Source organism: Marmota monax, unplaced genomic scaffold (assembly GCF_021218885.2).
Source record: "Marmota monax isolate L192 unplaced genomic scaffold, Marmota_monax_Labrador192_F-V1.1 WCK01_AAM20220418_F8-fsc00078, whole genome shotgun sequence".
Lineage (NCBI taxonomy): Eukaryota > Metazoa > Chordata > Mammalia > Rodentia > Sciuridae > Marmota > Marmota monax.
Window position 1 is genome coordinate 3,424,223 of NW_026694865.1, and position 16,622 is coordinate 3,440,844.

General features: G+C 57.2%; 1 protein-coding gene across 1 annotated transcript in view; it reads left to right on the plus strand.

The window, feature by feature from the left end:
* The window catches only part of Itga11 (integrin subunit alpha 11), a 115,610-nt gene extending 98,988 nt beyond the window's left edge, over window positions 1-16,622 (plus strand). Inside the window, exons 19-30 of the mRNA XM_046426667.2 lie at window positions 1,109-1,194; window positions 2,186-2,393; window positions 5,196-5,294; window positions 5,881-5,957; window positions 7,586-7,675; window positions 8,644-8,734; window positions 9,935-10,048; window positions 10,280-10,366; window positions 11,344-11,454; window positions 11,594-11,689; window positions 14,534-14,647; window positions 15,336-16,622. Coding sequence (XP_046282623.1) covers window positions 1,109-1,194; window positions 2,186-2,393; window positions 5,196-5,294; window positions 5,881-5,957; window positions 7,586-7,675; window positions 8,644-8,734; window positions 9,935-10,048; window positions 10,280-10,366; window positions 11,344-11,454; window positions 11,594-11,689; window positions 14,534-14,647; window positions 15,336-15,407 — 1,245 coding nt within the window. The 3' untranslated portion in view covers window positions 15,408-16,622. The remainder of the gene's footprint in view (window positions 1-1,108; window positions 1,195-2,185; window positions 2,394-5,195; window positions 5,295-5,880; window positions 5,958-7,585; window positions 7,676-8,643; window positions 8,735-9,934; window positions 10,049-10,279; window positions 10,367-11,343; window positions 11,455-11,593; window positions 11,690-14,533; window positions 14,648-15,335) is intronic.

Consider the following 16,622-nt stretch of genomic DNA (forward strand, 5'->3'; position numbering starts at 1 on the left):
TCGGAGACTGGAGCCCACCAGGATGAACGAGGCGCTAGAATACGCGAAGCCCCCGAGGGCCGGCCGAGCCTGGGAACCCATCTCAGGGTTACGTGACTTCCCTCTCCCCAGCTGTCGCTGTAGTGCGTCTGCTTCCAAGTGCAAGTTCACCATGCAGTGGCGAAGCCCCATAGACAGTGTCCACCTGGAGAGCCACAGGGCCCTCCTCTGAGAAAAGTCCCTGGCCTTAAGACTCGTGTGCCTCTGCGACCTCACGGGGTTTGGGCCGGGCTCTTGGTGGCGACAGGACTGCTCGACAGCTCCAGGCTTGAATCTCCCACTGCCCGTTGAGCCTCTCGCTGGGTACAGGCCACAGCACTCCAGCTCAGCACCCCCTGGCTGACTTCCTCTCCACCCCTACACACAGATGAAGGGCATGACCAGCCCCCCAGACACTTGGGAAAACTTGACAACAGCCAGGACCCCTCCTGCCTCAACCCGAATACCTGAAGCACTCAGTGACTCCTGTCAGTAGTTTGGCATGGCCCAAGTCCCTGTAATAACTACCCCCTGCTCATCTCTTCCTTTCCTCCATCCAAGTGTCTCTTATTATAGCAACACGAACTAACCACCTGTCATTTCCCAGGCACTCCTGCCTCAGGACCTTTGCACAGACTCATCCTCTCTCTTGACTTCTTGCTCTTCTGGTCCTTTCAGTGAACTCAGTCATCATTTAGAACTCTGACCCATTGTCACTTCTGAAGCCTTCTCTGAACACCTACAGGCCAAAGTAACTAATTCTCCCTTTTGCTGTTTCTATTCCTCATATTTTGTTGCATTTGGTTGGTTTTCTGCACATTTACTCTATAGTTGTTCATGCACCCGTCTTCCCCAGGAGCTGAGGGCGGAAGCTCTTTCTTCCTCATCCTGTGTCCTCAGTACCAAATGCCTTTCCCTACACGAACCACAGGATTGGTAACTACTGACCAGGCCAGCAGTGTGGGGCCTGGGGAAAGGGCACAGCAGACCCAGCCATGTCCAGTGCACAGACCACTGCTGTGCCATGACTTTGAGGGCTGGACGCTGGGGGTCCCTCTCCAGCCCCCACAACTGGCTTTTTCTGGCCCAGGTGCCCTTCTGGAATGGCTGCAACGAAGACGAACACTGTGTCCCTGACCTCGTGCTGGACGCTCGGAGTGACCTGCCCACAGCCATGTGAGTTGCCCCACACACACACCCTGCCCCGGCCCTGCTGCTGACCCTGGGGTCAAGGGGCCCTGGACTGTTCCCTGCATACCTTTGTCACAGGCCGTGATTGTCTTTCCAGACACTAAACTTGGGGCCTGGTTCTCACCAGGCTCTGCTTCCAACCCCTATGTGAGCTCAGTCAAGTCCCCCCTCTGTGGGCCTCAGTCACCTGTTCTGTTAAAATGAGTGCTGCTGTCTACCCTAATCTCTTTAAACTTTATAGTTTGGGCCCAAACTACAAAACAGATGGAGCATAGAATCAGGGGATTCACTTCTGGGTACTTGTTCTCCAGCCCCCAGACTGGGCAACCCCAGATCCATTTATGCCTGGACTTTCCAATCCTACTGATGGCAAGATGCTAAGGAGACTAGTAGAAACTGAGCAGGGTGCCCATAATCCCCTGGGGAAATGCAAACTAGCATACAAGGAAAAACATGAACAATTTCATGGCTACAATTTACATGTGTTTTGCAATAATATTTGTTCAACTTTTATCCAGTTATGAGATAATTCAGATAGAAAATGTATATGCTAGACATAATAAATAGAAATAGCACATCCAAACTTTACTGAAAGATGAAGAAGCAAATATTTTAACCATCTAGGCTGTAATCAAGATCATCTTTCCATCTATCTCTGAGTTTCCTGGCACCCAAGGCTAAAAGGGAAACATGACTAGTTAGAGATGCTGCATGAGAGTGAGGTCAAACGAGGCTCTGAGCTCAGAGGAGCAGGCAGCCCATCAGGGGGGATCCAGGGGTCTTTGGAGCAGGAGGTGGTCTTGAAGAGTGAGCTCTTTCCAGCCCTGCCATCCGCTTTCCTTCCTTTCCCAGTGGCTATTCCAATAGGCAGAAGCCAAGCAAGTGCCCCAGGCCCATCCCCTGCATCAACCCTGAGCTCGGCTCCGCCCTTTGGTTCCCTGCTCCACCTGCCTGACCCCTGGTGTCTTTCCCACAGGGAGTACTGCCAGAAGGTGCTGAGGAAGCCTGTGCAGGACTGCTCCAAATACACCCTGTCCTTCGACACCACGGTTTTCATCATTGAGAGCACACGCCGCCGGGTGGCAGTGGAGGCCGCGCTGGAAAACCGAGGCGAGAACGCCTACAGCACGGTGCTCAACATCTCCCAGTCCGCCAACCTGCAGTTTGCCAGCTTGATCCAGAAGGTAGGACCTCAGCCACCGCCAGCCGGGCCGAGGCAAAGACGGGAAGCAGGAAGGGAGGTCGGCGGGTCCTGGCTGCACAGGAGGCTCACCTGTGGAGCCTAAATGGCCTGCCTGGTCTTCTCTGGAGTCTCATTGATTTGGTCCTGGGTGAAGCCTGGCCTCAGGGCGCTTCTCCGGCTAATTTCAGTGCACAGCCAGGTCTGGGGGCCTCTGGCATCAGGGCGTGCAAGCCCTGGGGCACACGGGGAGGAACACCTTCAGCCGCGTCCCTGGCCCTGATCTGGAGGATGCCCACCCCCCATACAGCGCACCTACAGTTCTCCTCCAGGCTTCCCAAGGGTCCGTCTCACCACCTAACAAACCAGAGCCTTTCACTCCCCACTTTAAAGCTCCGGATCATTCCCGGCACTTTCACAGGAGCTTGAGACTCTTCAGTAGCCCGTCCCAGCCACACCTGCGCTTCTCCCCGCCAACACCCCCGACCCCCCACCCACCCCGCACACCTGGTCCCACCAGCACCGCCCCTTCCCTGCGTGGCCTGCCCGTGTACACTAAGCCTCCCGCACCAGGCCCTGCCAGGGACGCCCTCTCCCCCAGGACCAGCCCCTGCTGCTGCTTGCAACCTGCCACTTGCTGCCTGCCTGTAACATCCGGGCACTGTGCAAACACAGCACACACTGGGCACGGCACACTCAGAAGAGGGTGGAAACACAGTGGGCAGGGAGATTGTGTCCCCATTTTACAGAGGAGGAAACCAAGGCATGGAGTGGGCTTACAGGGCCTCTGTAGGACAGCAGAACTGGTGAGCAGCGGGGTGGACTCCTGCTCCTGAGCTGCACGCCATGGTGGGCCCAGCCTCCTGATGCGCTCTCCAGCCTGTGTCTCCTGGAGGGCTTCATGCTGCATAGCCCTCTGGCAAAGCCCTGCGTGTGCAGTGAGAAAGTCACCAGTCTCTCGTGCTGCCCTGTTGAAACCCCAATGCCCCCTGAGGGCAAGCACCCTGTCCTGGCCACATCTGTCCCTGGAGCAGGACCAGGACTGAGTGTGTGGAAGTCCCTCAGGACCTGTGTGTCAAGGGAACCGATGTGTTGTGCAGCTGCTGGGAACCCCAGGTTCCCTCAGACTCAGTCTGTGACCTTGCTGGTCTGAGAGCACTGGACAGGACAGGCACCAGACCTCTGTCCTCACCTCCATCTCAGAACCACTGCTCAGAGCCACCCACTCCCCCAATGTCCACATGCTGGTCAGGGGCCTGGTCTGGGGCCAACAGTACTCCCCACCCACTGCCCAGAGGGGTGACAGGGAGCCCTCTGATGGTCTCTCAGTGCCCTCCCTGCCCTAGGATTTAGTGTCTGTCTGGAATTGGGATCCAAAGGGGAATCAAGCCCCATCCCTGCACCCCCTGGCCTACCCTCCACAAGGCCAGTAACTTCCTGTCCCGACCCTGGGGAGGGAGGCATGAGTTTTGTTTCTGTGGCCCAGAAAGGCTTCTGGAAGTACATGGAGACAAAGAGAAGTGGAAGCCATGTTCTGTGAAGGGCTTGCCCACCGTGGCAGTGGGTGTGGAAGTTCAGCTCTCCTGTCCAGTCTCCCCACATCCAGCCAAGGAGCTCTGGTGGAGGAAGCAACCCTCTCAGCAGGACATAAATGAATGTGTTAGTCTGACCACATGCCCGCGAACACACACCAACCTATGTATACATTCACGTGCATATAGCCAGGCACACGCACTGACGTGTAGACCAATACAGTCTGCACAGACGTGTGCTGACGGCACGCATATGCCCTGGCCATACCCACCATGACAGCAGCGGCCAGGGAACGAGTGACTACAGCATTCTGGAACCAGACTCTGCTTTCCCATGCATTTATCACTTAATCCTGTGACAACTGCATGGGTGGGTGCCGTCATCCTCATTAGCAGATGAGCAGGAAGAGACGTGGCAAAGAGTGCGTGGCCAAGCCTGAGCACCTGTGAGCCCCTCCCTCTGCTCCCACGCACAGGGGACACAGTGCTGGCCCAGTGAGGCCCAGCTCACACCAGCCAACAGCCAGGAAGTGACCCACTATTCAGAGTCCCAGAGGAGACAGTGCTGGGGGGACTTTGTCGCAGGTGGAACCGCTGCCTCTCCCCAGTGCCTGCCCGTCTGCTGGCCCCAGGTTTGCTCCCTGGCCTATGGACCAAGTCCTGAGGTGGCACAGAGCCTCAACAAAAGCCTCACGCCCCACCCCACCCCAGGTGTCAATCCGCAGCCCGCTCACTGTCTTTCTGAGTTGTAAAGATGTGAGGCCACAAAACCTCATTTCATGTCCAAGAGACCCTTTCTGGTCCTGATGGAAAGCTCACAGTCACTCCAAGGACTGCGGAGCTGGAAGGCAGCAGGATCAGCAGAGCGCACAGAGCGGCCTCCCTTAAAGGTGGCCAAAGCAGAGTCTTCAAGTTGGCTGCAAACCCCACCCACATAGTGGTCCAGCAGGCTGGCCTAGGTGCTTCCTGTCTCTGGGCCTCCGTGTCCTGCCTGCAGTGGGACATCCAGCTGATACAGAGGGAGGGCAAAAGTGCCCCTGAGCACCTGCCCATCTCGGCACCTGGCCACCAAGCACAGCTGGCTCTTGCATCATGCCCTGGGCCATGAACCAGGCTGCACCCTGGCCTTAGAGACCTGGATGCAGTGGTCAGAAGGCCTGTGCCCCAGGCTTCGGGATGGGCGGTGGTCTCTCGGGTGGTCAGGAGGCAGCACAGGTGGCTGCACACCTTGGGCCCTGCCTAACTGCTGCCTTGATGCCTCGCCCCCCACCCAGGATGACTCCGAGAGCAGCATCGAGTGTGTGAACGAGGAGAGGAGACTGCACAAGAAAGTCTGCAACGTCAGCTACCCCTTCTTCAAGGCCAAGGCCAAGGTTGAGGCTGGGGCAGGCTGGAGGAGTCTGGGGGAGGCACAGAGAGCCAGGGAGGGGACCAGAGTGGGACTGGCAGGTGGGAGGTCTGCAGGGGCTCCCAAGTATTTTAGTGGATTAAGGTCAGATGTGGCAAGGCCACAGTCAGGACCCCACCCCCAGGGAAGGGCAAGGAGAGTTCCAGGACCCGGTCAGCAGTGTGGCCTTGGGCTGCTGGACAGGGAGCAGGTGCCCTGCCAGCCTCTGACGCCATTCTGTGTGGTCATGGCTGCTCCCCTCCCCCACCTCCAGGGTCCTCCTCCCCCTGAAAATCCTGCTGAGGGTCTGAGGCAGGACAGGCCACCTTTTAATTGGCTTTCATTAAAAACAAGGAGGAAGAGGAGGGAGGACCCTGCCCCAGCCAGCCGAAAACCCAGTTCAGGAGGATCCCAGGCCCCAGGCCCAGCAGTCCTCCTTCCCCAGCCCACTCCCAGCCAGCCTGGCCCACGGCTGGGCGAGACACAGGCAGGGGCTGTGGGGTGGGCCAGGGCTGTGGGGTGGGCCAGGCCTGGTCCCGCTATGCCCAGGCTCAGGCCCTGCTCCCGTGCAGGTGGCTTTCCGTCTGGATTTCGAATTCAGCAAGTCCATCTTCCTGCACCACCTGGAGATCCAGCTCAGCTCAGGCAGGTCAGGGCCCAGCCTGCTCCCTCATCCTCCCAGCTTGCCCCTCCCAGGCCGGCTCCCTGTTTGGCTCCTAGAACTCCCCTCTCCACACTGAATCCCACCAAGCCCTGCCCCAACATGGGGAAGCCGTGGGTGGGGCGAGGGTGGGCCAGCTGCTCCCTGTGCACAGCCGCTCTTCATTCTTGGGAGGTTTGGATGTGGGTGGGAATGCTGGTCCCTGGCCTTTAGATAGAGGTGTTTAAAGACCCTGCAGTTCTGGCCAAGAGCAGTGGCCCACACTTGGAATCCCAGCACTCAGGAAGCAAGGGAAGAGGATTACAAATTCAAGGCCAACCTCCACAACTTAGCAAGACCCCATAGGGTCTCAAAATCAAATAAAAAGGCTGGGGATGTAGATTAGTTGTAGAGTGCCCCTGGGTTCAAACCCCAGTACAAAAAAACTAAAAAAAAAAAACAACTATAGTTCTAAAGCACTGTACATTATGTCATTCCTCACAGAAGTCCCTTAATCTCAACAAAGCAGGAGCTATTCCCTACCACACCCTCCAAATTATAATTAAGAAAAGAGAGGCTCAGAGAGGTTGAGTGGATTTCCCAACAACACATAGCATGTAGCTGCCTCTTTCCCTTTGAAATTTGTTTCATTTTTAAGAGAACTCTTCTTACTCTGTATGGGTCTGTCTGCCCCCCAGGCCTCCCTGAGGTGGCCTGCTATAGGTTGACACCATGAATCACCCGGTGACAGTAGTAAACTGTGTCAGGAGGGAGGCAGGAATTCTATGCACTCTGGAGCCTCAGAAATAGCCAAGATCCTTAGCTGAGAAATAAGTACTCGAGGCCACCCAAGCCCCAGTGCTCCAGCAGGCGTGCACACACTCGCACACACACAGGCCAGGGGACTGGGCGGCCCACACCAGCCCACCAGCATGTTCTCGTCTCCTGCTGGCTTTGCCCGCCCCGTGTGGCAGTTTGCAAGACCTTGGTACTCCCAGGCCTCCTCGGCCTCTTCCCTCTCTCCTCCTGGGGGAGTGGAGGGAGGCAGGGCAGAGTGTCTGCGTATCAGAGGCTTAACTAGACCCCCAGCCCGGGGCCGAACTTGCACAGGAGAAAAGCAGCGCTCAGGACAAGCGGTGCCCACTGCATCTGCCCTGGTAGCAGATGATGCTAGGTTGTTGGGGACATGGTGGCCACCTCCCTCCACATGACTCTGAGCAGCACCTGCACCCTACACCAGGCATTTGGGGATCAGGGACCAACTCCACGTGAACCCCACTATCCTTCCTGCCCGCAGCCCTGAGCAGTAGTGGGCAGTTCCACAAAGAGGAAGCCCTGCAGGCAGGGCCCAGCCCCACACTGCCCCCACCTGTACTCCGGCCCAGGGTCCTCCCCAACCCCACACCTGTGCATCCCTTGGGAGGCGTCGGGGAAGGCTGGCCTCCACATTCTGGTTTCCCTGGCCTTTCTCCCCTGGGAAGGAGCCGGCTCCCTCCTGAGCCTGGCCCGGTGCACATCCCCTGGGTAAGCCATTCGTGTCCCCCTGGGTCTGCCTCAGGTCCCTCCTGCTGTGGGGATGCAGGGACCGGCAGAGCAGGGTGGAGGGCGGGCTCCTCCTGACCTGAGTGTCCCCACAGTGACAGTGATGAGCAGGACAGCACCAAGGAAGACAACGCGGCCCTGATGCGCCTCCACCTCAAGTACGAGGCCGACGTCCTCTTCACCAGGTGGGCCATGTCCCCACCCCAGAGGGCACCTCTGGGCCCCAGTACCAAGGGACATGGGCAACAAAGAGCCAAGTGTGTCCCTGGTGGGTCAGGAAGTACAGCCCCTCGTCCATGGTGGGAGGGGTGTCCGGTGAGAGGAAGGAGGAGTGTCAGGCCTGGCCCCCTCCCCAGAGCTCCCAGCAGGCGCAGGGTGGTGGCAGAGAGGCTCCCCAGCACAGGCCCTGTCGGGTGGGTGCCCTGTCAGGTGGGTACCCTGTCTGTAGGGAAGTTAAAAACAGAATTTTAAAGCCCAACTAAAAGTCAGTCTGCTTTTATCATTTCCAAAGTAATTTTAAGCAATGCCACTGAGGAAAGACCCCCACACACAGGCCACACTGTCCCCACCCACCGGCCCATCTGGCAGACAGAGAAGACAGGACACAGCACCCTCAGGGCGGAAGGGGGACTTCCAGCCCCAGAGAGGGCACACAGTGGGCAGGGTGGTGCTCACCAGAGGCCACGGCCCCAGGTGGAGAAGAGGGGCAGGGATGGCAGGTACCAGCTCTCTGAGTGGTGCCCACCGAGGCCACAGCTAGCTGATCGCAGCACTTACTCTTGCTGAACCTCAGGACCCTTCTCAAGGCAGCATTCCAGGGGACAGAAGCGGAAATGTGGACGGGTGCTGGTGGTGTAATTCAGCAGCTCGGGAGGCCGAGGCAGGAGGATTGCAAGTTCAAAGCCAGCCTCAGCAACTTAGCAAGGCCCTAAGCAACTCAATGAGACCCTGTCACTAAACAAAATATAAAAAAAGGCTGGGAATGTGGCTCAGAGGTTAAGCACCCCTAGGTTCAATCCCCAGTATCAATTAAAAAAAAGAGGAAATGCAGCATTTGTGGTCTGAGGGAGGCAGCACAGGCCCACACCCTCTCCATTCCTTTGTCCATCAAGCCAACACAGGCTGCTCATGGTGGTCCTTCCTGTCTCTGCAGGAGCAGCAGCTTGAGCCACTACGAGGTCAAGGCCAACAGCTCACTGGACAGCTATGATGGTACCGGGCCTCCCTTCCACTGTGTTTTCAAGGTAAGGCTGGGGGACGCCCCGTGGAGATTGAAGGGCAGGAGCTCAGGACACCCAAGCCCCCATGCATGGGAGGGGGAGGAATCTGGAATCATCACTAATGGCTGGAGCCCAGCCTGAGCCCTGCCACCTACTCATTGTACGACTTTTGGCAAGTTATTTGCCCTCTCGGGGCTTCTGAGTCTTCATCCAAAAAACATTCAGGCTGGTGGGGGCAGGGCGGGGGGCATCAGTGAAATGAACTGTGTCTGCCAGAGATTTTTAAATTTTTTTTAAAAAAGCAGTGGTTTAAGCACATCAGGACTGATGCCCTCCCATAAAAGAAGTCCAGAGTCATGACTTCACAGAGTCATCCAGGATTGGGTTTTTGTCTCGCCACCGTCAGCATGGGATACCAGCCTCAAATTCACCTTGGGGTACAAAATGGCTGCAATTGCAATCATTCCATTCTCGTTCCAGGCAGCAGGAAGAAAGAAAGGGAAAGAGCACGGCCCCTCCCTATTAAAAAACTTCCCTGGCGGTTCCCCACACTCCAGTGTGTCTCCTTGTGCAGAACATTACGATCTAGCTGAGAGGGAGCTGGCTAGAAGCAGCTTAGCGGCCTCTGCTACAGTGTCCCCAATCTTCCTTGCCCTGAAATGAGTCTGTCAACTTCTCCTTCAACAGTACAGGAGCTCGGGGCAGCTGACAGTGGGAATCGGGGCTGCAGACACCCTGAACTCTGCCTGGCTTGCCCAGGAGAGGATCAGTGACTTGCCCAGGGCCACACAGCTCCTCCTTGGGGTGGCACTCCCCGTCTCTCTGATTCCAAAGCCCTGCCTGTAACCACCGTTGCTCGGGCCCTGGATGTGTTGGGGCCAGGATGCCAACTATCACATGTTTATATCCTGCCTTGATCAGGAGTTATCTCTCGTTATACAGTAATGGCTGTCACCGTCTCCATTCCTGCCTTAACAAAATCCCCTGAGCCACGAGGGGTTGAGACTGGAAGGGGTCCCTGCTCTCAGCCCCGGGGGCCCGGCCCCGTCAGCCCTCCTGCACTGTGGTCCTCGCAGCCCGGCCACCCTCTGGCCGAGCTCTGTAGCTTCCACAGTGAAAACCTCCAGGCAGTGGTCCCGCCCCAGATGGGCTGGGGGCAGCCGGGGCTGCTGGCCCTGTGGGCCTCTTCCTCCCCTCCCTCAACTGCTGCTGCTTCTGCCACAGATTCAGAACCTGGGCTTTTTCCCCATCCATGGGGTGATGATGAAGATCACTGTTCCCGTCGCCACCAGAGGTGGCAACCGCCTGCTGATGCTGAGGGACTTTCTCACTGACCAGGTACCACACGCTCTGGGAGCTGGCTCGGGGGAGGGGGTCAGAAGGAGGTGGACATAGTCCCTAGGCATGTCCCCATGTCCCCAGACCTCAGCTCCTTCTCCCAGGACCAGGGCAGCTGGGCCTTCCCTGGGCAGAAGAGAAATGAAGCATCCTGGGAGACTGGGTCTGCCAGAGTGGCCGCAAGGCTCGGGGGAGTGCGTGTGTGCATGTGTACCCGTGTCCTCCGCGCAGGTGAACACGTCCTGCAACGTCTGGGGGAACAGCACCGAGTATCGGCCAGTCCCAATGGAGGAAGACTTGAGTCGTACCCCACAACTGGTGAGTGGCCCCAAACCAAGAGCCAGGGGGCTGGGCTAGAGGAGTGCCACCCTGCTCCAGGGGCGTTTTGTTCCTGAGCACCTGACTCACATGTTAAAGACCCTAGGTTCAATTGTCAGCACTAAAAAAAAAAAAAAAAAAATTTTGATAGAGACCAGAGGGGTTGGGAGAACAAGGAGCAAGTATGGAGCATGTCGTCTGGCAGTTGGAGAAACTGTCTGAACACCAGCCACAGCCTGTGGAGCCTTTTAGGGCTGCTTTTCACTCTCTTCCATGCATTCCTGATAGAAAGAGACTCTGCAGGATGCACACCAAATCCATGGCAGTAATCGTTCTTTGCAGATGGGGAGGGCTGAACTTGAGGGTAGTCTTCAACAGAGAAACCTGTCTCATGTGTAAAGTATTCAGCATACAAATGTAAATAAAATGCAGTACATTTAAAAAGAGTTCATTGAAGGCTGGGGCTATAGCTCAGTTGGTAGAATGCTTGCCTCACATGCACAAGGCCCTGGGTTCAATCCCCAGCATCACACACACACACACACACACACACATGATCCAGGAAGTTCCCCTGGAGTTTTTATCATGAACAGAACTTGGATTTCCTAAAATACTATTTTTGTACCTGTTGCATTGATCAGATTGTTTTTCGTTGAATCTGTTTATATGGCAAAGGTATTTACAGATTCCTTAATGTTCAAGTTCTGTTCCTGGAACACACCCAGTCTGGTCACGGTGCATGACTTCAGAGGAGCATCAGATATGCCAACCCCAGTGTGTCTTCCGGGGAGCCTGGACCCCAGCCTATGTGCCCCACACCCACCCCTCTGCCATGCCCTCACCCAGAAGCAAAGCCCCTGTTGGTGGAACCCCATGGTGGCCCAAGCCCCTGGTGGCACGCCAGGTCACAGCCAGCCAGCTGCCTCCCCTGCTCCCTGTAGCCTTGCTGCTCCCACCAGACCCATCTTCTCTTTCAGAATCACAGCAACTCGGACGTGGTCTCCATTAACTGCAACGTGAGGCTGGCCCCCAATCAGGAAATTAACTTCCATCTGCTGGGGAACCTCTGGTTGAGGTCCCTCAAAGCAGTGAGTGGGCCTCTGGGCGAGGCTGCAGGGAAGGGAGGGAAGGGGTGGAGGCTGGCAGGTCTCCCCCCAGGGCTGCCCAGGAGGGGCAGGACAGAAGCTTCTGAACCAGCCCTGACTAGGCCTCTGCCTATGACTACAGCTCAAGTACAGGTCGGTGAAGATCATAATCAACGCAGCCTTGCAAAGGCAGTTCCACAGTCCCTTCATCTTCCGTGAGGAGGACCCCAGCCGCCAGGTGAGCCCCTGGGAACCCAGCAGACCTGGGCTTGGGCCCCCCAGGCTTGGAAAGGGCTACCGTGCCCCAGGTTCTCCTAAGAGAAAGATGGGCAGGCTAAGCAGAGAAAAAAAGCAATAGGAATAATCCTTCAGGCAGGGTGGGGAGGGACAGAAGTGGGCAGGTGCCCAGTGCCTCTCCTCTCCAGCTGCCGGCACCTCAGTTCTAATGATCTGCGAGCAGCCTGGGTGTCTGGGTGTCAGGAGCCTGGTGTGAACTGCAGTTGTAAAGACTAAGAGATGCAAGACGTCTCAGTACTTGGGCTCTTAAAAAAAAAAAAAAAAGATAAAATCAGATTGTTACAGATCACACTGGCTTCAGTCATGGTCCAGGAAAGGGGCAAGGTCAATGAGATAGATCCTCTCTGGGACTGGGAAAGTTGGGACTGCCCAGTTCTGCAGAAACAGATGGGGCAGCCGGGCGTGGGACTCTGCTGCCCTCCACTGGCCACATCCCAGAATCACCAGCCTGGGCTCTGGGCAAGAGTCCCCAGACACAGGAGGAGTAAACTCCACCCTGCCCCAGGAGCCAGGGACCTGCAGGACAGGCAAGGTCTGGAGGAGGCCAACGGACATCAGCCCCAATCAGAGTGGGGCACAGCAGGCCGAGGGGCAGCAGGGCCAAGCCCAGAAGCCGTGAGGAGTGGGGACCCACCCAAAGGCACAGTGGGGAGCTGTGGAAGGCCAGGCCCCCAGGGCAGGGACACAGCAGCACCTCAGCTCTGGCCTCAGGCCTGCGGTCACTGCCAGGCTTTCCTCCCCAGGGAGCCAGCACCCACCCAGCCTCCCCCTGTTCTTCCTCCATCTGGCCTGTGTTGGGTGCCCCTTCTACAGCTCCCGCAAGGCAGAGGATAGAGGTGAATTAGGCGGACATAGTGACCACCAAGTGTGGGACAATGTGGGGAAGCTCGGGCGTTGGAGGAAGTGTCAGGGCCAGGAATGTCCTGGGGATGGTCCCTTTGAACTGATTCCTGAAAGATGTTAGAATTTTTCGTGAGAGAGGAGATGTGGCAAGCCCCCTTCCCACACAGACACACCACCCCTCTCACATCATGGTTCTGTTAGGGGACCTCTTCCATCTCCCAGCCTTCCAAAAAAAATCCCTCTTAGACTCTCTAGACACCTCACTTCTCTTGTAGAAATCCAGCAACCTCCAAATAGAGCACCAACACTAGACCCAAGGCAGGTGGGGAGGTAGAACAAGGTCCCAGCCTGCAGGGACAGAAAAAGATCTTACAAGGGACCGACCATATGCAGAGCCCGAGATGGGCCCAGCATCATGGCAGACAGCACAGAGTCTGACTCACTCCTCACCACCCCATGAGGCCCGCCTCGCACCCCAACTTTTCAGACACAGAAACTGAAGCTGCGAGTTCAGGAAGGGGAGCAGGGCTGCCTCAGGCTGACTAGGGAGTTGGTGGCCACGGAGGGCTCTCCCAGGCTGTTGCAGGTGGACCCCCCACGGGTTTCCTGAGCTCCTACCATGTTCTAGCCACTGTCCCGAGCATTGAGTGGGGACGCCTTGCAGGCAGAGGGCACAGCAGTGGTGTGGCCCCACAGGGGCACATGGGCAGTCAGAAGCCAAGTGGCGGGTGAGGGGCTGGCGTGGTGCTGCAGACAAGGCCTGCGAGATGGCAGGGCCAGGGAGTGGGAGCCTAAGGGCCAGCACAAGGCCTTCCTCCCTCCATCTGAGTGACAGGGGACTCTGAGCAGAAGCTAAGTCTCCTTTCTGATTGAAAGCATCCCCCTGGCCATTGTGCTCAGCATGGGCAGAGCAGGGGGGCAGTTAGGTCACCATCGCAGACTCCAGGGAGAGACTGGCTCAGACCCAGGGGCAGCCCGGGAGGTGGGGAGGGGCGGCCACATTCAGAGTGTTTCTAAGGAAATCCTGCTGAGGGAGTCATGTGGGTGTGAAAGTGAGCTCCACCAGGAGGAGAGGTCTCTGGCCTGAGGGTAGCAAGAGGCGGACAATGCTGCCATTGGCTTTGGTGAGACAGATGCCAAAGGAGCAGGTCTGGGGTGAACAGCAGGGTCAGGAGCTGGGTCAGGAGCTGGGTCAGGGGCCTGTGGAAGCTGCCAGGTGTGCCAAGGAGACTGATGGACACGTCAGGGACTCAGTGGAGGGGCCAGGCAGAAGATGGAAACGTGAACGTGGTCACCAGTTACAGTGAAAGCCAGTGAGTCCCAGGGTTGCTCTGTGATTTCCACGGCCCTGGCCACTTTTGCCTTGGGGGCCCTTCCTCCACTAAAACATTAATAAACAAATAAATTCTTACTTTTCAACTTGTTGGTATGAAAAGAATGAATATAATCCAGGTTAAATTGTCTTAATGTTTTTAATTCTAATTTTTAAGGCAAGTAAAAATTTCCCGGGCCCCTAAAAGTGTTGTGGGCCCCAACCCTGCCTATGATGCCCCAGAAGGCAGCCCTGGGTCCCCTGGGGAGTGACCACAGGAAAGGAGGAGATATGGCATGGGGTAACCCTGGGATGTTTGGCAGTGAGGAAGTGGCAGAGAGGATGGAAAAGGAGCAGCCCATGTGGCAGAATCCAGGGAGAGTGGGTGGCCAGAGCGGGAGAAGCAGAAAGCGACTCCCGGAGGCAGCCTGCCATGGGCCACCTAACGCTGGTGCCCACTGTAGGGGCTGGTGGCTGCAGGCACTGCCAGCCACGCCTGCCATCCCTCCAGCGCCTCCCTGAGGAAGGGATACAGTCCCCTCCAGGTGTCTGCTGACGCCTGCCCTGCACAGGGCTGCCACCCAGTCCCAGAGCGGTGACACTATGGACCTGGCTCCCCCTCCCTCGCAGGTCACGTTTGAGATCTCCAAGCAAGAGGACTCCCAGGTCCCCATCTGGATCATCGTGGGCAGCACGCTGGGGGGCCTCCTGCTGTTGGCCCTGCTCGTCCTGGCACTCTGGAAGGTGAGACCTTCAGGGCAGGGAAACAGGAGCATCCTGGCCTATCCTGGCTCTCGGTCTGGGCCCTGTGGTCACTGCCATAGGCTCCTCTCCATGAGAGCTGACAGCCACGGGCCTCCTCCTACAGCTTGCCTGTGGCCAGGCCTCCTCCTACAGCTTGCCTGTGGCCGTAGCGCCCAGACCCTCCCCACAGCAGCCACACTGCTTAAGGCCAGCAGAGGGCACCCAGACTGTGGCTGTAACCCTTGATTGTATAGGACCCTTTGAGAAGCTGATGAAAACTGGGGTTCCTCTTATCAGGAAAAAAAATTAAAGAGCAAGTTCACAACTGCACAGGATTCCAACAGTGTAGGCTGTTAACAAACTCACCAAACCCTTCTCCACTTCTGAACTTCTGGTTAAGAACCCCAGTCTCGACCTCCTCTTGTTACTACTGATAAAGTGAGGAGGCCCAGAGAGGGATAGTAACCAGGGCAGAGTCACCCAGGAAGATGGTGGGAGCCAGCATGACTTCTTGCATCCTGCTCATCCACGTTGCTCTAGTCCACAGAGCCATTCTGGTGGTGAGGGTGCTGAGTGAGCTGGGGTATTCAGGGAAGCCCTGAGAGGAGACCCCACAAGGGTTGGGGGAGGGGCGGCAGGAGAGACAGGCCTTGTCCACCCTGAGACTTCTCCCTTTGCCTCACCACAGCTTGGCTTCTTTAAAAATGCCAAGCGCAAGAGGGAGCCTGGCCTGGACCCCAGCCCCAAAGTGATGGAGTGAGGCTCCAGAGGAGGCTTCAAATTGCCGGGGGCCAGATTCCAGTGCAGGGCTGTGCAAGCCCAGGCCTGTGGCCCACCGAGCGGAGCGGAGAGGACGCCAGCTGGCTTTGTACTTGACCTCGTCTCCCAAGCGAAGGCGCCCACTCCTGGGATGGAACTCAAGTGGTGCTAAGAGGCATCGCCCGGTGGGAGGCCGAGACACCTCCAGTTCAGATCCCTGGGATTTGAAGGGAGCCTCCGAGGCCCACCCGAGGCCTCCCCCAGGCTACATGGAGGATTTGCCGCCCCAGCCATCATGGTGCTAGGAACTTGCAATCATGCCCACTGAGAGACCCACGGAAGAAGTCCCCGACCCAGGCCTCTACTTCCCAAAGGACCCCATAGCACGGCAGACCCGTACACCAGGAGGCCCTGCCACCCCTCACCCAAGCCCTGGCTCCGAAGTCACACCACCGTCTGCCCCACAGACAGGCCCCCAAACTCTCCATGAATGAACCTGAACCCATGAAGATGACAGCGGCAGGCCAGGGATAAAGAAAGATGCTCGGGTGAGGAAACTGAACCAGATGAGCAGGAGGGACTCAGTATGCTGGGCAACATCAGCCACCTGTGTGCATCGCTGTGCCACCCAGCTGCCAGTCGGTGGCTCTCGGCCTCCTGCCCTCCTGGCTGCCTCTGCCCAGCTGCTTTTGTTCCTAGGTACCTCACAGGAAGTGTGCGGATGGCGCAATCCCTTGGGCTCCTCGTTCCCACTTGTCTTCCAGCTGCAGCTGCAGCCTAGTAGAGGGGGAAGGGTAGGGCACCCCTCCCTGCATCACCCCTACACACACACACACACACACACACACACACACACACACGCTCGCTCACAACTTCCCACCCCTCCCGTCTCCCACCACTGCCCCGGAGAAGGGTTCAGCCGGGCTGTGGAGGGGTCCTCTCTGGAATGCACTGAATAAAGCTCCTGCAAGGACCCTCAGGGCCTGTGCAGCTTTGGTGGCAAACATCTTGCCCACCGACCCCCTGAACCAGTGTCAGACCAATGATGGCACCCCAAGGACAAGGGGCATGCCGGGTGCCCAGCAAAGTAATTTATGCCTTAACCTTTTTCAAGGTAGAAATAAAACGGGGATACATCAAAGGCACCTGCTCCCTTGTGCATAAGTGCGACCTTGACTGTCAATATTTTTAAGAAATTAAAAGTGTTTAGAAACAA